Below are 23,601 nucleotides of genomic sequence, written 5' to 3' on the forward strand. Positions count from 1 at the left end.
CATTCTATCCACTTATTCATTAAAAGATGCTAATACTCCGAGAAGTACTATATCAGAGAGATTCATCCTGTCTATCTCCATCTCTGGTAATCTCCTGCTACCTACACTGGTTTAAAAAAAAAAAAATTTTTTAAGTTACTTTTTACAAAAGAATCTGTGAAAAGTTTCCTTCTGTTAGAGTAACCTCTCCAAGACAAGTGTTTCAAACAAAAATCTAGTAACTCCTAGCAAAACTAATAGATACTTTACCACTAGATATGTTGGGTTCACTGAAAGCTTTCTTGTTTATCCTTATAAAAGTATTAACTAATTACTAAAATGACAACTAAGAATAAAAGTCATAACTAAAGTTTTTAAAGTATTCCCACTAAGATACTTACTTTTGTCTGTTGTGAGCATTTTCTTTCCTTAAATCATTGAGGTTTCTTTCAGTAGTTCGAGCTGCCAACTTAAGGAAAATAATATATCTTTAAAAACATTTATGAAAACTTAAAATGAAAGATAAGCATATATAAATATCTCACTAATGGCATACAAATATCCCAGTCACTTAAGTAACTAAGTATCCATTTCAGTAAACTCAATGTAAAAAAATTCTAATTCAGAAAATTATTTTAAAAGGGAATGAGTTTCATATAACCAGAAGACATGAGCGTAAGGCTGCAGTTTAATCATGTACTTGCAAGAAATGCTTTTAGCTTGATGTGAAGTCAAGGATTAGCATTATTTGGTGCTGTAAATATACAAATAAAATGACAAGAGCAATGTAACAGGACCGAAGCTTAGGAACTGAGACTCAGGATCATTATGCATGGCCACATTGGCTATGGAACAAAGTAACTGCCTCTGGAAAGAAATCACTATAATTCTGTGAACCTATAAAGGTCTAAAACAGTTTCAGAGCTGGTAAAGGCCATTTTTTTTAATGGCTGAATATAATCAAAGCATGCTGTGTGTTTATTAAGTACACAGCACTGTATAGATATATTCCTTTAGTCTTTTACATTTGCTTTGAGACACTTTCATTTAATAAAAATCAGAGTATATATGTTTTAGAAAAAAAAAATTACACTTATACCAAGAACATGAAATATACCCAAATAGTTGTGGGCAAAATTAAGCTTGTATAGAATACTGCATGTTTCCCAGTTATTCTGTGGACTCTCCAGATTACAAGCAACAGGGTGTGGAACATCAGACCTGCCAGATTAATGCAATCCACTAGAGCAAATGTAACGATCACAAAAAGGTAGGTAAATTAACTCAGTCTGTAACTTTTTACAAGTAAAAAGAACTATATTATCAAATGTGTTCACTTAAAATGGTGAACTGCACCTGAGAATTGATTTTAACTGGGCAAATATTCACCAAAAATGTAGCTTAACCACATTTTAGCACTCAATATCAAAAAGATTCCATGTGTGAATCTTTTTCTGATATATAATTATATAATCAATTTTGTACTAACAAAAAAGAATACTACACCATAACAATTTTAGTTAACAAAATACCAATTCATTTCACTTTTAATAATGCAGAACTAAAATCATTTCTAAATGTTGTCTATAGTGTAACATATTTACTATTAAGCATATGGCAAAAAAAATGCATAGTTAAGTCAAAAGTAAGTTCTACTCTGATTATAGTATCGTATATATTAAAGATATACCTACAACAGAGAAATATAAAAATAAACTGATGGCAATGATTCATACTTGAAAAGTTTATACCCAAAGGTTAGCAAAAACTGTAATTACAGTGAATAACTGCACTGTATTCCAAAACATTCGTATTCAGATATTAAATATTTACAATATGCAAAAAAGATTCTATTAGGAACAGGTGTTATGGAAAACGAAACAGTCCCTATAAGCTTAAATCTGTGGTAAGGACAAATATAAATGACCATAGTACCTGCCACGGGATACAAAAAAGCAAAGTACTATGACAGTTTGAAGGAAGAAAAGATTAAATCTAACAGGATGGAGCAAAGAAATGCTCAATAGAGAAAGTAACATCTGAAATTATGAAATTATTTATAACAGTAAAATAGTGGAAACAAACTAAAAGTTTATAAAATGAGAAAGGTTTATATAAATTATAAAACATTCATAAAAAATATCTGTGATACATTAAGAAAGCAGGGTATAAAACGTTAATATATGATTTTGTTTTCTTAAACATATATATGTGCTTTATGTCTAAATGTATCAAAAAAGTATGGAATAAATTAAAGTAATACTGCTGATTACTTCTTTGTACTTTTCTACGTGGTATGAACTTTTGTTCAATAAGTATATATTATTTTTATAAAATCTGAAAAATATCTTTTCAATTTGAGACATGAAGGGCATATTTTCTGGATGTTTTAATTTAAAGTCAATGTCATTATTTACTAAACAAGAGATTCAATGTATTGAAAAGAAAAAGTACAAGACTTATGAATCTGAAAGGTCAATTTTTCAATTTCCAATTTTCCCTCTCTAATCATGTGACCTTGGGCTATTTCCTCACCAGTAAGACCTGAATAATAATACCTATTTTACAGAGTTACAGTGTGGATTGAATGAGTAATATATGTAAAATGCCTTTAAGTGCAGTGCCTAGAACATAAGAGATATTAATAAACATCAGTTCCTCTCCATCTTGAAAAAGTAATTTGCATCTGAGTATTTAGAAACTGGTGAGAGGGCTTCCCTGGTGGCGCAGTGGCTGAGAATCTGCCAATGCAGGGGACACGGGTTCGATCCCTGGCCCGGGAAGATCCCACATGCCACAGAGCAACTAAGCTCGTGTGCCACAACTACTGAGCCTGTGCTCTAGAGCCCGTGAGCCACAACTACTGAGCCTGCATGCCGCAACTACTGAAGCCCATGCGCCTAGAGCCCGTGCTCCACAATGAGAGAAGCCACTGCAATGAGAAGCCCGCGTACCACAATGAAGAGCAGCCCCCGCTCGCCGCAACTAGAGAAAGCCTGTGTGCAGCAATGAAGACCCAACACAGCCAAAAATAAATAAATAAAAATTTTAAAAAAAAGGTGAGGAGTGGTGAAGAAGACTAAATTCATTTCCAAGCCCAGCTTATTAATTCAAAAACAAATCTTCACTTGACCACTCAATACAGAAGCATACAAAAATCTCAAAATTGGGAAGGACCTTGATATTCAACACATATAATCTCTCACTGTAAGTTGAAATCTCCATTCCAAGAAACATCCATGCCTAAAAACAAAAATACCTTCCAAGCTTCAGTATAACAACAGTGATAATTTAACAGTTAATATCTACTGAGTGCTTACTATATGTCAGGTACCTGGCTAACAGAATTATCTTATTTAACCATCACAATAACTCTATGAAATAGGTACTAATGATATCTCTGTCTTTAGGTAAGGAAACTGGTGGTAGATGATAGGGTCAGAATATCAACCAAGACAGGTTGACTCCAGACCCCATATTCACCCACTGTGCAGACTGCTTCCCCTTGAAGACTGCAAGGGACAAGTCTTCCAAAGGCCAGCTATTAACAATAGTTCTTCATTTTAGAGGGATCATCCTGATCACCAGCCAAAATCTACATGCTTATCACTTCCTCATACAGTTCCTCTGGAGCACTGACATGTCATTTCTCATGATGGTCTTTTTCTTAATGTGTAACAAGTAATTCAACAATGAGAATCAGATACCTGAATTGTATAACTTTTAGAATTAGGAGGGGCTCTAGATTATTACTTAGTACAGTCCCATTGTTTTACAGATGAGTAAACAGGCCCAGAGAATTTTAAGTAATTTGTCCACAAGTAATTAGTTGACAATCCAGTGCCTGAAACAAGTCCATGAACACTACCTCACCTCCCCCAAAGAGTATAAGCTCCTTGCAAAGAAGCAATGTGCTGAAAGCGGAGAAGGAAAGGTCAGATTTTGTGAATAACTGTATCATAACAAAGTATGTTCATAAGGAACATAATTTCACTACTGGTGAAATTAAAAGAAACTGATTTCTTTAAACACCACCTTTTTTCTCAGTTTTAAAAGTGTACTTTTTACACTGCTCATTTAAATTAGGAAAAAGAACAATTTGATGAAAAAGCCTAAGAAAATTTAATACTTACCCAATTATCATGTGCTTTTTTCTCATGAGAAATAATCTGAAAAAGAAAGTCATTAAAATAGTACTGACAACAATTTTTTTCAGTAAAAAACATTCACACCTACCACTATGATTTAGTACGCAACTCATAAACTCAAAAATAACTCAAGCATCTCTAAAAAGTCAGCAACTAACATTTTAAAGCAAATTTTCATATACATATGATCTACTCTATTATACTTTTAAACAAAAACTGAATGTAAAGACAACTAAAATTTTTGTCTAGTAACATTTCTATTTTACACAATTATCAACTACAATAGGAGGTGCCAATTAAGAGACAACTAGCCAGACTAAACAAAGGCCCCAGTGCTGATATGTTTATTTATTTATGCAACCCAAATTCCCAAATCAGCATCAGTTCACATGGCAACTTTAAACAATATCTTTTGTTCCAGAATCTCTGCCTACCTAGAAATGTTCCACAGCCATGTGCAAAACCTTAAGAGAGTAACTATACTCCTGCATCAAAACAGATACCAATTCAAACAAATCACAACTGTTTTAAGTCACTCACACACACACACACACACACACACGTACACACACATGCACGCACATACCTACCTGTCCTTGATAAGAATGAATGGTTCTCTCCAATTCTTCTTCTAGATCTTTGGCTCGCTTTCTATAAAGAACAAATAATCATTCCACTATTAACATATACTAAGAAATTATAGAACACACTATCTCTACTGAAAATATTAATTAAAACACCTAGAGTGCTTTGTTTCATGTAACTCTAGAACTCCACATGTTAATCACCTTTACGAGGTTCTAAAGTATATTTTTTCCTGATATAATTTCAACATTAATTAAGCTTTAGGAGTACTACTACTTGGGTTTACCTAAATCAAGATCATGAAAAGATTAGATGGTATACTGGCTTATTTTTATTTTTAAGAAGCATAGTATTGGGAGATTTATTCAGACTTCATATAATCTTAATAGAACTCTAGGAAATTAATGATCTATAAGAAATAAACTGTTATTTATTACCTTTATAAGACTAAAAAGACAATTCCTTCTTTTGGATAAAATTCAAGCTTACTCTTCCCAATGTAAAATGAAGTATCACAACTATTTGGAATACTGTTGAATCTTGCCACTTATTTTCTCTGGGTTTTTATTATATCTACTATTTTACCTTAGCTCAGTGAGGATTGAGCTAAGGTAAAAACCAGACTTACGGTCTTATAAACACTTCTTCATAACTTTAATTAAGGCTTACTCTCCTTTTGGTGGCATACTTCTCAAATTGATTAACATTATATACATTCTTCCCCATGTGAACCAAAGAGGAAAGACCTTAAAATTAATCACATTCATAAAGTTCTTAACATTAACATAAAATAGGATCGCTCATATTCAAATCCAACTAATGTGAGAGATTTAAAATCGCACACACTGAAAGTGCGATTCCTTTCTATATTTTCTGTGTAATTGCATAATAGCAAGACATCTAAGGGAAAAATAATGAATCAAAAATATGTGGGGTTTTTTTGGTTGCTTTATTATTTTTTCTGGTATTGGGCTTTTGGATACTCTTCCCACCTCAAAAGAAAGGGGTAAAATATATTCAATACCTATAGGTCTCCAGCTCTTCAGCTGCATGGCTGATCTTTTCATCTGCTTTGGAAAGTTTCTCCTCTTTCTCTAACCGGTAGTTTTCCTCTGCTGTTAACTTCCTTAAAACAAAAAGTGTTTTATTTCTTTTACTATATGTCATAAAATAGTCAATAATCAATTACTGCTTCCCATTTTACTGATTTTACTGATACTGCAAATATCAGTAAAAACATCACATGCAAGAAAAAAATGTACCTGAGTGTGGAATTTAATATTATAAACTCAAATTGTAAAGCACCTTGTCTAATACAGTACTAGTAATACAGAAGTTTCAAGAATTTTCTATAAGAATTTATCACAGAAATAAGATTATCAAAGGTAAATATTAATAAAAAATATTATGACTCTATATTATTTACCAAGCTTTCTAGTATAAAGTATTACATTTATTAGACAAGAAGTCACCAACTAATGAACTATGTTTCAATAATTTTTAAATTGATTGTTAGTTGTTAAAATAGTGATTGGGCTTCCAGGCCAGGACACACGCACATGCGCGCGCGCACACACACACACACACACACACACACACAAATGAACCCAAAGTAAATAAAATTTAGTGTCCAACTTACTACTTCTACTTAACCATAATAGCTAATTTAATGAGCCCTTGAGCATGTGCCAGAAACTCTTCTTTCACCTCTATATATATTATCTTATTTAATTATCACAATAGCTCTACAAGAAGGGTACTGTTGGGCTTCCCTGGTGGCGCAGTGGTTAAGAGTCCACCTGCCGATGCAGGGGACACGGGTTCGTGCCCCGGTCCGGGAAGATCCCACATGCCACGGAGCGGCTGGGCCCGTGAGCCATGGCCACTGAGCCTGCGCGTCCGGGGCCTGTGCTCCGCAACAGGAGAGGCCACAACAGTGAGAGGCCCGCGTACCACAAAAAAAAAAAAAAAAGAAGAAGGGTACTGTTTACAAAAAGAAAAATGAAGCCCAGAGAAACTAAATAACTGGACCAAGGCATACAGTCAGCAGTTAATGACTCCATTATACTACATCACCCATGTTGTTTCACACGGTATCATTAATAACACTGGTCCCTCAAGATATACTTGTTGAAGGCCACCGGAAAACATATTTGGAGTCCTACCTATGGATGCCTCACCTTTTTCATGAGCTTTGGGGAAGAACATGACAAACCACTGAAGAAATTCTACATGTCAACAATAAATGTTTTATATTCCACACACTACATTACCTATTGCTTAGGAAGCACTCCCCAACTCAATCCTAACCTAAAAAGAAGGACTCATTCCTAGGTTTACTGACAGAAACCATGAGGCTACCCTCATGGTAGCTCTTCCATTTTGTCAAGTTTATTTCTCTTTTATGCCTGGAGCAGTCCCCAGTGGCCAGAAGTCCATGATGAATAGAAAGGTTGTAAATTCTGAACTGAATCCAAAGCATGATTGAAGTACACAGCTTGGTACTCAAAGAGCCTAACAAATCACCTAGCATCCTGATGTCAGTGGAGTTTTAATATTCTCTACCAGTTTCCGAACACATACAATAGAATCTCGTTATTCCCGCTAGTTATGGTCTATAAAGTCACCACAAATCCTAAATTAGCAAATACTGCTCCTAGGGGAAATACAGGGTTAGATTCCTATGAGCTCTGATCACAGCACTTTTATCATTAATACATAACCCTGTTGTATGTGTTTCTGGTTAAAGACACCTTATTTAATATATACTGCTGATTCATAACAAGGAACTCATGGCCCACAGCATTATAACTCATGCCTGAACAAAGTTTATCTGCACATGTATTTTCTCTAGAAGGCGCACCCCTGCCTTCCTGCACTTAGCAACGCTAGACAGCACTTCAGTACTACACTTGGGGACCATTTTAAACAGCTAAATCACCAAAAAAATAAAAAATTAAGATGTGGCCCTAAATAAAGAACACTTGTTTACAGAATGAGAGCTGAAACGAGAAGGCAGAGTTCTTGTTCGACATCAACTGGGAACATGCACACTGGGCAATTCAAATTTTCTGCCATTCTGTGCAAGTTTGCAAATGACCACTAAAGTTTTGCAAGTATTGATTTTTTTTAAAGATATTTTAATATACATGTTTATTTATATTTATTTATTTTTGGCTGTGCTGGGTCTTCATTGCTGCGCGTGGGCTTTCTCTAGTTGCGGCGAGTGGGAGCTACTCTTTTGTTGTGGTGCGCGGGCTTCTCACTGCGGTGGCTTCTCTTGTTGCAGAGCATGGGCTCTAGGCGTGTAGGCTTCAGTAGATGCAGCAAGCGGGCTCAGCAGTTGTGGCTCGCGGGCTCTAGAGCGCAGGCTCAGTAGTTGTGACGCACGGGCATAGTTGCTCCACGGGATATGGGATCTTCCCGGCCCAGGGCTTGAACCCGTGTGTCCTGCACTGGCAGGAGGATTCTAACCGCTGCGCCACCAGGGAAGTCCCACTAGTATTGATTTGGGGTTACAAATAAATTTTCACAAGTAGGTGAATTTACAAATACAGAATCCTCGAATAATGAGGATCAACTGTAAAAACTTGCATTAAGTTATAAAGAGGCTTGAAAGTCTGTTACATTTTATTTCCTTTAATGATGAAAAACATGTGATATAGTAGTATTCGAAAATCTGGTGTCTCCAGATAGATATCTCAAGGGTCTTCTGTGTATCTATGCATTCAAGCATCAGCATACATACACATACACACACACACACACACACACACACACACACACAAACACAATCTTTCACTACAATATATAAAAGCACTAAACATATTTATTCATATATTTAACAAATACTTATTGAATAACTACCATGTGCATAGTTTCAGGCACTGGGAATACAGAAGAGAAGAGAATGAAGTAATTATCTCATGGAGTTTACATTTAATGTGGGGAAGATTAAAAAAAAAAGATAATCATCAGAGGATAATGAAGAAAAATAAAGCAAGATACAAGATAAGGGGATAGGAAGGGGCAGGTATTATTTTAGTTACAGTAGCCAGGGAAAGATTCTTTGAGGTAACATTTGAACCTAGACTCAAGTGAAATGAAGGATTGAACCTAACACAGGGGAATAACCACTCCAGGCAGAAGGAACAAGTGCAAAAGGCCCTGAGCTACAGATGTGCTTGGCATGCTAAAGATCATCAAAAAGGCCAGCATGGCTGGAAGATAGTGAGGGAAAAAGAAAATGAATAAGCTAAAATTAAAGAGGTAGCAACACGCCAGATCTTATAGGGTCTTGGAGGCCATGATAAAAGCTGTGGATTAAATTCTGAGTGTGATGTGCAGGCACTTGGAATTTCCAAGCAAGAGAGTGACAATACCCATAATTTATGTTTTAGAGGGCTATGCTACTGAAAACACATGCAGGAAGTTAAGAGTGGAAAGATGGAGACCACTCAGGAGGCTACTGCAATAAACCAGGTACTAACAGATGATGGCTGGGATCAGAATAGCAGTGTGGAAGGTGGTAGAAAGTGGTCAGATTCAAGACATAGGAAAGCTGACAGAATCTGACAATTGACTGAATGAAAGAGAGAAGGCAAGGATGGCTTAAGCACCTGCTCTGAACAATTCAGCAAATAACACTGCCTTTTACTGAGACAAGGAACACTGGGCTGCAGCAATTTACACAGGGGAGAGGAATCAGTTTTATATATATCCGAGATGGAATTAATGGATACTTCAATTAGTAAGATGTCCACCCAGATTCCCAGACCTAGCTTGCAATATTGGGAAGTTTAATTAGCAATAATTTGCTGACTACTTATTAGAAGTTAAAGAGGATTTTGTGAACCAGCCTGGAAAGTCTACTATCATTTATATTTTCTTCCTTGAAGAAAAATGTGTCAAAATCAAATAACTTTCTTAAAAATAAATTGATGAAAAGCAACCCAGTCATAAATTGAGAACTGTGAATAATCACATAAGCCGCATGCATATGCAACATTTTTAAGCTACTTTACTTCCCACTCAGTGGAGTTACCAACATAATTTTTATTACCTGTGAAGTGTCATTTCATTTTCTTGATACAGTTCAGTCATTACTTTAAGTTTCTGCTGAAGCTTTTGAGTCTCACTTTCAAACTGTGTATTTTCTGACTGTAAAGATGCTTGTTCCGTCTGGAGATTTTTAATACACTCTACAGAAAAAGGTTTTAAATCACAGTTAAAGGAGCAAATATTCTAAGTTGCACAGTAACATTTCATAAAAATAAAGATTACCAAAAGTAATTAATAAACTAAATTCTTTGCAACAGAAAATTTATAAGGTATTTTGTTCAGCTAAATACCTTTTAACATTTTAAAGAGCTATATAAATTATTATAAATTTTTTTATTATTTAAAGATTTACTTTAAAAACAAATTTCCTAAAACCTTCAATATTCTAATTCTAGCATCTAATTTTCAGTTTAGGAGACAAAAGCCACTAAAATTCTCAAAGTTTTGGTGATGAGGGTTTTGAAGGCAAATATTTTTGTTCAATATTTTCCATGAAACTACTTCCACATGATGAATAATGCATGTTTTTTATCTAGTAAAAACTTTATCCATTAATACTTAACTTCAACCCAGCCTCTTTTTAAGCCAAAATTTTGATATGTGTTATAAATCAAGCCAGAAATTTGGATCTTCTGATAACAAATGCTCTAAAGTCTTGCTAGTTTAAACCATATCAAGACTGGAAAGAAAAATACCAGTTTTAGCTTTGTTTCAACCTGAAAGAATTACCTATGGAACTAAAATTAACAATTCTAATTAATTATGAATATTTTATAATTAGTGCAACCACTGTTTTTAAAACCTTATTACTCTTCCAACATAACTTAACTCAACTCCTCTAAGACTGAGGTGATATCTCCCCAAAAGTGTGTATGAATCACCACTATACCATATATCTTAAAACAAGGCAAAACACTCTGCCTAAAGAGGACAGTTTCAAAATCATACTAACAAGCATTAAAATTTTATTTACATGTAATAGTATATAATTATTCTAAAACATCTATTAATTAAAGGTACACACCAAAATGATAGTTTAAGTAAATACCTTAACATTGAATGATTAAATGTGCAAGAAATTGTTCACATCTGTCTTTCCACAGAAATTTTTAAATCTGTATCAGTTAAAAAGTCTGTTGAGCTACGCTTTAAGCCATTGCCACTGTTAAGTCTTAACAATTCTTAACAAGCCACTGTTAAGTCATTTAACTGAAATTAATGTTGGATATTATCTCTATTAAAATTGGATCATCCCTACTTTTTTAAAAAAAATTAAACCAACAGTTAAATCTTCATTATATTTTTGTACTTCTACCTTAACTATTTTGTTTCAAATCCTCTGTATCTTAAAAGAGGACTGTAAATGATTACTGAAAAAGGCAAGATCAGAGGAGAAACAGTTTAGAAGAAAACTTTCCTGTTATGAATAGAAGATCAATTATAGAAATTTATCTTTCATGACCCATTAAAAAAAAGAAAGATTTGGAAGAAGCATACAAACACAAAGTCTCCAAATACTACTTTTAGAAAATAATAATTTTGCCAAGAAATTTTATTAAGTGATGGGGTAACTGGTGAGCAAATTCCTTGCTTTTCTAGCACTTACTACAGTTCCTCACTGAGAGCCTGTTAATGTACTAAAATATACTAAAATATACTAAAATATACTAAATATACAAAAATATGGCTTCCTGGAAAGCAGGCTCCATATCTTTTCCTCCTGTAAATCTCCCATGGCTTTTAGCACTATACTTTACATATAGCAAAACGTTATTTTTAAGTTAATATTAATATTAATATTTTCAAAATCCAAAAATAATCCAACTACCAGTATCGTGTGAATAGGACAATGATAATTTTTTAAATAATCTGTATCTCTGGTGGTTCAATCTTTTCAAAAAGTGTCTTATTATAAATACAGTTCATTTATTTTAGAAATTATTGAAAATACAGATAAGTACAAAGAAAACAGAAATCTGTCCCATATTCAAAGAGAATCATGGTTGACATTTGAGAATGTCCTTCCATTATTTTTTTATGCTAACAGTTACAGTGATTTTTTTTTTTTTTTTTACAAAATGGAATGTTACTTATATCAACTTTAAAAAATTTCAAACATAACTAACTGCATTTGTTTACTTTAGGGAAAAAACACTATCAGCAAAATAAATAAAAATCTTTTCAATAAAAAAAAACTTCAGTTCTACAGGTCTAACATCATTCCTGTATGTGCTAATACAGTATGCATGTACATTAAAGGAAAAAACTATTCTGTAAAAAGTTCTGTAAAATACAGTAGTACCACTACTAAAAATCAATTTTGCAGTCAACAAAGATTTTTTTTTAACATCTTTATTGGAGTATAACTGCTTTACAATGTTGATAGTTTCTGCTGTATAACAAAGTGAATCATCTATACGTATATATATATTCCCATATCCCCTCTCTCTTGCACCTCCCTCCCACCCTCCCTATCCCACCCCTCTATTAACATTTTTAATTTGCTACTTTTTAACAACTAAAACCATACCATGCGTATGACACTGAAATTCAAAGGTAAGTAGTTTACATGTTTTTAAAATAATGCCATTAATTTTATATAAATATGGAGAAAATGATATGGCTTTACCAACAACAATAAAACCTCATGACTAACTTTTCAGATAACCGACAAAAGTAAAAGTAAAAAAAAAAATCAAATTGTATCTCCCCATAATTGATTCAATTAATGTACCATTCTCTATAAGATGTATTTATTTAGAAAAACTTTATAAGTATGTAGATTACCTACCTGTAAGCTCTTCTTTTGTTTTATCAGCTTCGGATAATTGAGTGTAAATTTGGTTTCTTTCTCCTTCTAGGGTTTTTAAAGAAGCTCTTAACTTCAAAGAATGGGAGAAGGAGAAGGAAGAAAAGCAACATTAATCAATTATACCAAAAAAACAAAAAAATCTCAATACACCATGCCAATCCCTTGAAGCTCTTTTACACTCTGATGAAATTATTGCCTAGACTACACAAACCAACAATGTAGCTTCCATCCTGGAAAGTTAGCAAAGTCATCAATAGCTGTAAATCTCCAAAAAGGAACAGAGAAGATCAGTGACAGATGCTTGAATAGTGGCTATCTGCTTTCAGCACGTAAGATTTTTTTTTCGTTTTTTGTATTTTTGTGTTTTTTTTTCCCCCTGCAGTAGAAGCTTTGGAGTCTTAATGACTGGACCGCCAGGGAAGTCCCAGCACATAAGTGTTGATTAAAGCAGCCTTCAAACTACATTACCAAGACTTCACATAGATCAATAAAGATCAGGATACCACTACTAGGATGAAAAAGGTTAGGGATAAACCACAAGAAAATGAATCTAATACCTACTTCTCAAAATAAGATATTAGGCAATAGAGGATCAGAAAATACTGAGACCAGAGGATGAAGAATGCACAAAGAGGGAAGTATGGGAGAATATATAGTAAACATTCTTAATATATTCCTTATCCAAAGAAATGAGTGTATACCTTGAAAAATTTTATGATAAATTCTAAAAATTAACAATATGAATTTTATAATAACAATAGTTACTATAAAAAAGAAAAAAGCGATTGAAGAAAATTCTGATCACTTCTAAAAATTCTATCACTTCATGGTAACTATAAAATGGACTTCTAAAAGTTACTAGGACATATGGATGTTTATTTCTTTGTCTATATTCTTTACATTTCTGTAGTAATGCAAACCTTAGCAGCATGAATCAGTTTCTTCAAAGCTCCTTTTGGTTGATTATCTATAGTGAAAAACAAAAACATAATAATAAATTGAGAAAACAGTGCAATGCCACAACAGACATTCCAATGATTTTATTAGTTCACTCAACTAGAGCCTTATAATCCCTCTTCTTGCTACAATAAAGAATTTAATATAAGGCAGAACAGCCTCGAACCTGCTCCCAGGAAGCTAAACTAAAAAAGCACTGGAAGTACCATAGTATCATCTAACAAGGTTCTTCACCACTAACTCCAAGAACAGAGTTATAACAAGGATTTGGTATTCACCTAAATCCAGCCCACCGTCTCAATTATTCTTAGAATCCTTCAGCATACAAAATATGAGTGGAATTGTACTCCAAATTAAAATAACATTAAAAAGCATGAGTTTTCTCATTAGAAAAAGAATTATTTCTTACAAGATAAAACAGAAGTGAAAAAGTATAAACAGAACTATACGTATTTACTTTGAAATGTACTTTTCTTCCAACACATTAATGCTATCATCAAAGAAAATCTTTTAAAAAATCACACCTTCTCCTTAATATTTGTTAATTATACAGGGGATGGAGGGAGAGAAAAGAGAAAGGGCACAAAAGTCAAAAGAACTATCATTGGGGGAAACTGGATGAAGATACATGAGACTTCTCTGTACTGCTTTTGCAACTTTCTGTGAGTCTATAATTATGTCAAAACAAAATGTTCTTTTTTTAAGTCAAAGGAATTGGTTTGAAAATACACTAAGTGGCTACAGTGAACCTAACTTTTGCTGAGTTTCCAGACTGCAACCGGCAATGGCAATAAGAATTTGGGATGGCCAAGATTAAAGTACTGTAAACATCTGAACCATCTAAAAAAAGAGGTATCCTGAGGCATTCATTTACATAACACTCGTTTTTCAAACTACTCACCCAGCCATTTGATCAGTTTACAGTACAGGGAAAAACAGGCATGGAAATGATTATGACGCAATGTGAAGAGTGCTGTAATGTACAACATATAAAAAGAACAGAGAGGAAGAAGACTGAAGGTCTATCTGAGAGGCTGAAAAAAGATTTACTGAAAAGGTGTTATCCCAGCCGAAACAACCATAAGGGATAGTGAGAGAGGGACAGAATATTACACAAGTATATAAAGAACATGGTGCACATGGGGAACTAAAAGGAAATACAAGAGCCAGTCATCGTTTTCGGTAAAAGAGGGTAAGTCATGACTTAATACCTAAGTGCGCACCATTCCCTGAATCACTCTTCATTTCCAATTCCAAGTTATCATCATCTGTTATGTCTTCTCCAAGCACAGCAGCCCAGTCTTTCATCTTTTGTAAGCGCTCAGTCAGAGACTTGACATTTAGCAACAGGGGAAAAAAAGAGAGAGGGTAATACCTTATGCTAACAGCTTTACAACTTCTGAATGCATACTTGTAGTCTAAAAATCAATCCACATAGATGACGGTACAGGAGCTCTTATTCTCCACCTGGCATAAAATATGTAAACACTCTCAAAAACTCACATTTATTTACTATTAAACTCTGCAAGTTAAAAATCAAAACTGGTTACTCCTAAATCAAATACAATACTTGATAAGGGCCCATTTTTGCTAAAAGTATCACATGACTATAAAGCAACAAAACATATCTTAACGTGATGTTTCTCACTTGCCATAGTAAGAGTGGACATTAAAATGAGAGTCAATTTTGTGTGAAGTCAAACAAATCCTCAAGTGAGGTACATGATATATAAAAAAATCACAGATTTCACAGATTCAATTTATTCAAGTAAACAACTAGCTGAGGAGCTCAACTGACATAAAGAAAAGGAAATTATAAAAGAGAATCTGAATTGGAACATTAAAGGTTTTCCAACAGTACTTTTTTGAATTTTCTTAAATAAAGGAAGATTTTCTTAAACCACAGAGAATAAAATAGACTGTCCCACATATTTCTGTGGAAGGACCCACCTAAAAAAACCCATTCTGCTCTACAATTTCCACCCTTCGATCTCCTCCCTCTTGAGTTCCAGGCACAAATATCATGGCCTACAACTTTGAGTAGAGCTTGAGATTAGCATCTCATTCTTGTTCTGTTAGGAAGAGTCCCAAGTTCTTTAGTAGAGTAAGTTTAGGGAAAAAAAATGAAACAACAAAACAAATAAAACAAATTATGAATACAAATCCTAAAGATGGAATCTTAAAAACATCCTTAGTAGCAACGTAAATAGCATAAATGTACAGCTTCCAAGATGAAAACATCCATTTCACTGTGTAGATTACAGAATGTTAATTGTACAGCTTATTACTTAGTATTTACACTTGAGTATCTGTTTGCAGTTTGAAAGTATAAGATCTAAAAGGGTAGGCAGGTGGACATATATACACTACCAAATGTAAAATAGATAGCTAGTGGGAAGCAGCCGCATAGCACAGGGAGATCAGCTCGGTGCTTTGTGACCACCTAGAGGGGTGGGATATGAAGGATGGGAGGGAGATGCAAGAGGGAGGAGATATGGGGATATATGTATATGTATAGCTGATTCACCTATATACAATGCAGAAACTAACACATCATTGTAAAGCAACTATACTCCAATAAAGATGTTAAAAAATTAATTAATTAATTAATTAATTAATTAAATTTAATTAAATAAAAGGGTAGGCAGGAAAAAGTGGTAGGAGGGAGAGACAGGGCGTAGGGAAAAAAAAATCAACAAATCCTAATAGTAATATCAACTATTTTATTCCTATTGGAGTCAAATTTCAATTAGATTTACTTAAAGTAGTCCTCTCTGTAAAAAGTACATGTATCAGTTAATCTAGTATTAAAGACATTCACCTAATACACATAACCTCATTTGTCCAGTTTATAAAATTCTTTCCAACCTCTTCTTTTCAACAAAAAAAGATGGCAATCTTAAGATAAAAGGTAAAATCCAATATCCTTTGTCTTTCTTCACTAAATACCCAGGCTAAAATACAGAGGAGAGAAGAAAAAAGGACACAGGGAATATAGATGTATATATACTACAAATCTACAAAGTCTTCAAGGAACATTAGGCAGCAAGGATATCAACACTGGTACAAATTGGAATGTATGCCCAAAAGTATACTTCCTCAAATTTGGCCAAATAAATTATCAAAATAAAAGCTGCTAAAAACAAAAATTTTCAAATTCCATAAATTAGTATAAAATTCTAGCTTAACTCATTCAGTAAACCAGCAGTGTCATTTACCTTCATCTGATTTTCTTTATCACATAGAACTTGTTCCACATGTACTTTGGAGTCTTCGAATGTTATTTTCTGTTTATTAAGTTCATTCACTTTTTCTCTCCATTCTTCAGCTTCTTGTAAAAGCTAAAATTCAAATCCCAAATAAAAAGAAAAGCAACTCATATTATCTCATCATACTTATGTGTAGGTACACTTATTTATATATCTAAGGTGTATCATTAATAGAACCTCACAAAAAGGAAAAGCACCTCATTATCTTATCATATGTAGGTGTAGATGCACTTATTTATATACCTAGGTGTACCACTAATAAATATGCAACACAATGTGTTACTGAGAAGGGAGAGAGAAAGGGAGGGGGGGAAGGAGAGAGGAAGGAAAGGAGGAATGGAATGAGGAAAGAAGGGAAGGAAGGAAAGCGGGAAGGAAGGAAGGGCTCCTGTTTTCAAAGAACTTTCAAAACAGGGGTAAGGCAAAATAAGACACTTAAACATTCGTCAACTGATTTACATAATAAACTTATATCAAATAAAAAGGTTTCTAAGACAAGCATATTTGTTAGATTTGGCCATTCCTTATATTCCATATAACATGCCATACCTTACTTGTATTAAAATTTATTTTTTTAATCATGTGCCATTTTGTGGTTAATTAACCTTCAGAATACCATTAATCTAGAACAGGTCAAATTCTGCATAAATAATCTTTTACTGTATATACTTTTACAGGAGAGGAAAGATTTTCTCAACATGAATAAAAGATAAAGATTGTTATAAAAGATAAACTTAACTATATACTGCTTAAAAGCTTTGCAAATCAAAAAATAACAGAAATAAAATTTAAAAACAAGTAACGAGAAAGAAATTCTTATATATACCAAAGCATTAATAACCTTAACATGCAAAGAGCTCTTAGAAGTCATTAAGAAAAATAGCCCCCCCCAAAAAATAGAATCAGCAAGCAATTTACAAAAGAATCGGCCTATATATATATATATATATATATATATATATATATATATATATGAAAAAAAAAGCCCAATTTTATTTAGTCTTTAAAACTCTATTCTATCAAATAGTAATTACTGGGTTTCTCTGAAAAACTAAGGCTTCATTAGCATATTCCCTAGCACAAGAAAAACCAATCCTTCTCCATGCATGTATAATAGAATAAGACAACACTGACAGATTAAAAATAAATAAGAATTGAAGAATGAAAGATTTGGTGATTGGCTGGTCTCTAGTGATTTACTAAAGACACTGCATACACAGCATGCAGTCTTATAAGGTTAAAGAAGGAATGTGTTAGAACATGGAATCAGTGAATATAGAATAGTTTATTTCAAGAACTCTGGTGATTAAAAAGGAATTAGATGAAAGCAGTTATAAAGAGTAAGACAATCTAGGTGAAATTTTTTTTTCAAGGTACAAAAGGTCACTTTTGATTATATTGATAACGTAGCAAAATTAACACAGGGTGTACTTTCTCCTGAAATCTACTAAGATGACAGTAAAGAGGTTTAAGGGAAAAAAAGCATAAACCCTCAAGGAAAAAGAGAAAACATGATGAGGAAAAAGATAATTCTAGAAGTGGAAAGTGGAAAGAGATGGAAGCACAGTAAAAGACCAGACAGAAGTGAAATCTAAGGCAGAAGATGGGAGACTCTAAAAGCAGGTTGACTTGATACAACTCAGAATGGCTTATGATTTGGAGGCACAAGTACTACGGTATATGTGGAATGAAAAGAGGAGGACTACTCAAAAGTCTTTATGAAAAGCAGTTAGAAAATCCCCTAAGTTCTCCCCGCACACATATACACACACTCTAATGCTCAATCCATCCCTCTCCCCCACACACACCACTGTCTTTCACATGCATGCACACATGCACGTGCACAGGCACACTCACACACATACACACACATCTGGCAAGAACCTGGAAGGTTATTCTCTGGAGAGCTAGAATCTGAAACTCTGGGACACCTGACCCAGGTAAAGGTGTGAGTAACAAGCTGAAAACATAAAAGCATTAAGCAAAAGTTGACTTACTGAAATGAAGAGTGAGATACCAGCCCTCCTGACCTCACTAAGCTGCTTACCTCACTGCTGGGAAACAGGCTTATACCTCCCAAATGGGAACTATGGAGGAGTCATCCCTGTGGAAAATGGTCTTTGAATACCAACAATCAGGGATCCTCCAATGAAATACCCTAGCCAGATTACCCTATGGAGGGGTCCACAAAAAACACACACAGGGCTTCCAATTAGATTTGGAGAGCTTCACTATTAAATGAGCAGACACCCAAGAACCATCAAATACCTGAAAAAAGAAACTCTTAGATAAAAGACATAGACTAAAACAGAAAATAAAGGAGCTCAAAGGAAACAAGGCAACTCAGGGAAGAACATGTCAAAAAAGAGAAAAAAAAACCCATAATATCCTCAGCAAAGTAAGACACTGCACCCATGAAACCAGAAAAAGGCATAAGCAAAAAAAGAACTCTTACAAGTGAAAAATAGCAGAGAATAAGTGAATGAAAGTTCCACAGACACAAAGAAACCAAAAAAGACATTTTCAATAATTTCATATATCATACAAAATACACCCCAAAAAGTATGAAATAATTTAAGTAAATTTCCCAGAACTGAATCAAGAGCAAGTTTCCAGACTGAGAGTATCCAACAAATGTATAGAAAAAGACCCACACTAAGGCACACCATCATGAAATTTTAGAGAACTGGAAACAATGAAAGATATTAAAATTTTCTACCGGAGAAAAGAGTAGGTCACAAAAAAGGTTCAGTAATCCAAATAGCACTTGACTTCTCAAAAGTAATATGGAAAATGAAGACAATAGAGCAATTATGTCAAAATATCAAGAAAAAAAAATTTCAACCCAGAAGATACCCAACCAAAATGTTAACAGTATGAAAGAAGAAGACAGTCTAAGTCATGAAAGTTTTTTAAAAGTTACCTCCTATACCTTTTCTCAGGAAGCTAATCAAGGGAATTCACCACATAAAAGCACAGGTAGGACACAGGAAATAAAAGATCTAACACAAAAGAAAGACAAGGGAAAGGATGGGGGTGAAGTGAAATCTCAGAACAGCAGAAGTATAACAGACCTAGAGAACAAGTTCCTACTGGACCAGGAGGATGGAAGACCCCAGGAAGGACTGCTTCAAGGAAAAAATGAAATTAATAGATTAACCAAAGCATTTGAACACATAAATATTTACATAATCTCTAAAAGAGATATATATGATTGAACTACAGATGAATTACAGATAGGTATAAAAAGAAGACAATTATTAACTCTAGGGCAAATAAAATGTTGAGTGAAATGGAATATGTAATCAGAGCACACCATGTGTCTCAGCTGTAATATTTAGAAAATCATAAATAATGTAATCATTAAAAAATTTTCCCACTGAAAAATTATAACTATCGGGAGAACAGTTGGAGAGGAAATATATTTGGGTATGTGGCAGTGTATACATATGTGGGGAGGAAGAGGGTAAAAGTTAAATCCTCATTAGAGATCTGCCACAACAACTGCTTCTGTCTTCAGGGCCCAGACACACAGCTGCAATAACTCACGGTATTCTCTGCCCTCCTTCAGTCTGGCTTTGAAGATTTGTGCTAAATGCTATTTGTTATTATTATTATTAAAATGCTGAGTGCCCGGGCTTACTTTCACTCCTGGGGGAAGAGGGTTCCAGGAATACAGACCTCTGTATCCTATATAAAAGAGACACCATAGGACACACAGGAGATTGTCCTGATCTTGTGGTCTCCAGAAAGAGCCTACTTTTGCACCTAGCATGGGTCAGTCATGACTATGCCCAGAACGTTTATAATTACATACTCACAAGCTGGAGTCCCTTTACAGTACAAACCTGTTTCTGGCTTTCCTGAAGTTGAGAATTTTCACTCAAAGCCTCTTTTATAGCTATCTTAAGTCTTTCTTCATTCATCTGAAATATTTTGAAGGTTGTTTTGGCCTAAGTAAAATACAACATATTGAGATTACAAGAATTAGTTTAATACAATAGCTCTTTTTTACACACACTCCCTGAAACATGGAATTAAAGTCAAAAACATGCCAATATTAATAGGAGAGACAGTATGCTGTAGCAGAAAAAAAGTCTGGTCTAGACTCAAGGTCTAGTCACTTAAGGTCTAGTTGCTCCGCCACTAACTTGCCACATGACCTTGGACAAATGATTTAACCTCCTGTAACCTTCTATGTACTATGCGGCAAATTCTGTTAACTTTCTACTCTCTGTCTCTCTTACCAGAATTTAAAATCCACAAGAGGGGCTTCCCTGGTGGCGCAGTGGTTGAGAGTCCGCCTGCCGATGCAGGGGGCACGGGTTCGTGCCCCGGTCCGGGAAGATCCCACATGCCGCGGAGCGGCTGGGCCCGTGAGCCATGGCCGCTGAGCCTGCGCGTCCGGAGCCTGTGCTCCGCGACGGGAGAGGCTACAGCAGTGAGAGGCCCGCATACAGCAAAAAAAAAAAAAAAATCCACAAGAGCCTTTCTATTTTGTCTACTAATATTAAGTGCCAATCACCTTCAACAGTGACCAGTACATAGCAATGGCTCAATAAATACTGTCCAATGAAAAAAATGAACTTTCCTCAGATACCCTGTATTTTTAAAATATATCTGAATTCTATTATTATAGCTTATTCTTTAATTATAAAAGTAATAGTAAAATGTAAGTGATTTTCAAAAGCAACAGAGCTATTAAAGTAATTCAACTTACTTCAGATACTTGTGATTTGAGGGACTTAGATTCATCTTCTAGGGACTGTATCCTTTTTGAAATATCCACCATCTAAAAAGGCAGTATAAATCAATAAACAAGTATATACTAAACTCCTCCAGTTTCCAAGATGCCATATATATTAACTATATTATTAACCTAACACTTTTGCTCCAAAAGTGAGGGTTCAAATTAAGAAACATTCTCAGCCATATGCTTAAAGGGATTTCATACAAAAGTTACATAACAACAGTATTTCAACTCATCTTTAATATTTCGTAACACTTAAGTTATATAGGCACAAAAGAAGTCCACTAGCATCATATCTTACTAAATAATCTCACACACATCAAGATCATCCTTAAGACAGATTTTAAAATAGAAAGACAAATAAAGGAAAGTTAAAGTTCTTAATACAAGTTTTGAGTAATTTTAAAAAATCCACTATGTATGTGACTGTTCAACTTAAATTATTTGTGTGAGCTACTTCCATAGTGCAAATAGAAAATTTCTATAAGAATATGAAAGAAATGTAACATAATAATGGTAACCTCTAACAAATGAAAAGAGCTAGTGGATCTGGAAATTTTTATTCTCCACTTTACAGCCTTCTGTACTCTTTGGATTTCTTTTTTTTTTTTTTACAGTGCATGTAATACTTTAACCAAAATCATATCATTTTTTTTAACTCAATAACTTTCTTTTTCCTACAGTTTCCTCTAACGCAAGTCTTACCAATTCATCTTGTTCCGAATGTTTAGATTTCTCTTCTTTTAACTCTTTTTCTAGAATGAGTATTTCATCCTCAAGTTCAGATGTGGACCTAGTCAGCTTTTCACAGACTGCCTAAAAGAGGAAGCCAACTTTATAAGACTGACATGGGAATTTTTGGTCAAGATAAATCAGATGAGTGTAATCAAATGCATACACTATAAGTTAAATAAGTCTAATTTATATATTTGTTCATTTTTATAACACTGAAATAACAGCAATACTAGCAGGTATCGCCAATTTTTTCTATAAAGAGACAGAAAGTAAATATTTTAGGCTTGAAGGCCACATAATTTCTGTCCCAGCTATTCAAGTGATATGCATATGTAGTGAGAAAGCAAAGGCTATATGTAAATGAATGAGCATGGCTGTGTTTCAATAAAATTTTATTTACAATAACAGGTGGAGAGCTCAGAGTGTAGTTTGCCAACTTCTGCTCTAAAGCATTGTAAAAGAAACGATAAGAAAAAACCAAATTTAATATAAATAAATAAAATAAAAAATAAATTCAAAAAACAATCAAGATAATATTCTACACTGAATTAAGACATATTTTCTGTGACCTTTTTAATTTAAAATGATTAGTTGTTGGATTATTCCAATTGGATTTTAAATACTGTAATAAACATACCTCTGATATTTGTGATCCTTCAACAAACTTGTTAAAAAAAACCAAAAGAATCAAAGAATTTAATGCAGGCCAAAATAAAAGTAGCACAAGTACATACGATATCATCCTGGTTAAAAAACTCATTTATATATATATAGATATAGATATAGATATATATATATATATATATATATTTCCCCAAATTTGACTATCTGATTATATGAATTCTCTGACTTGAATCAAAATTACTCTAGTGTTTTGATTTTATCTATAGATTCAAACATTAATTTTTGTAATTATATCACATTATAGTTTATATTCAACTATGTTTACCAATCTTGAAAATAAACACTATATGTTTAAAAAAATTACTAAAATTAGAGGAAAACTTCCAAAATATTCATTATAAAGTAAAAATTTAGCTAATTTTATGGCCAGATTACATAAATTCAATGCCTGAGAATAAATCGGTGTGTTTTATTTTATCCACAACATCACAAAGCTTGAGTAAATATTTTTGCTACCAGTTTTTGCTGTTTTGTCAGCATACTAAATTCCTTATAAAATTATCTTTTAATCAATCTAATAAATTACTACCATAACAGCAGTTAAAACAGAGGGTCAACAAATAAAATACAACAATTTTAACAAGTTCTTAAGAATATTAATAGGTAACAAATGAAGAAAGA

General features: G+C 33.7%; 1 protein-coding gene across 4 annotated transcripts in view; it reads right to left on the reverse strand.

Moving 5' to 3' along the window:
• MIA2 (MIA SH3 domain ER export factor 2) overlaps positions 1 to 23,601 on the reverse strand; it is a 109,106-nt gene that overhangs the window by 26,426 nt on the left and 59,079 nt on the right. For all 4 annotated transcript variants that reach the window (XM_082647865.1, XM_082647866.1, XM_082647867.1 and 1 more), the window contains 12 exons: positions 22,267 to 22,377; positions 21,532 to 21,603; positions 20,660 to 20,764; positions 16,761 to 16,883; positions 14,754 to 14,874; positions 13,506 to 13,552; positions 12,565 to 12,655; positions 9,775 to 9,913; positions 5,737 to 5,838; positions 4,718 to 4,778; positions 4,113 to 4,148; positions 381 to 448 (listed from right to left, as the gene is read on the reverse strand). In XM_082647865.1, coding sequence (XP_082503991.1) covers positions 381 to 448; positions 4,113 to 4,148; positions 4,718 to 4,778; positions 5,737 to 5,838; positions 9,775 to 9,913; positions 12,565 to 12,655; positions 13,506 to 13,552; positions 14,754 to 14,874; positions 16,761 to 16,883; positions 20,660 to 20,764; positions 21,532 to 21,603; positions 22,267 to 22,377 — 1,076 coding nt within the window. The remainder of the gene's footprint in view (positions 1 to 380; positions 449 to 4,112; positions 4,149 to 4,717; positions 4,779 to 5,736; positions 5,839 to 9,774; positions 9,914 to 12,564; positions 12,656 to 13,505; positions 13,553 to 14,753; positions 14,875 to 16,760; positions 16,884 to 20,659; positions 20,765 to 21,531; positions 21,604 to 22,266; positions 22,378 to 23,601) is intronic.

This window comes from Grampus griseus, assembly GCF_964374135.1.
Source record: "Grampus griseus genome assembly, chromosome: 2".
In the NCBI taxonomy this organism is placed as follows: Eukaryota; Metazoa; Chordata; class Mammalia; order Artiodactyla; family Delphinidae; genus Grampus; species Grampus griseus.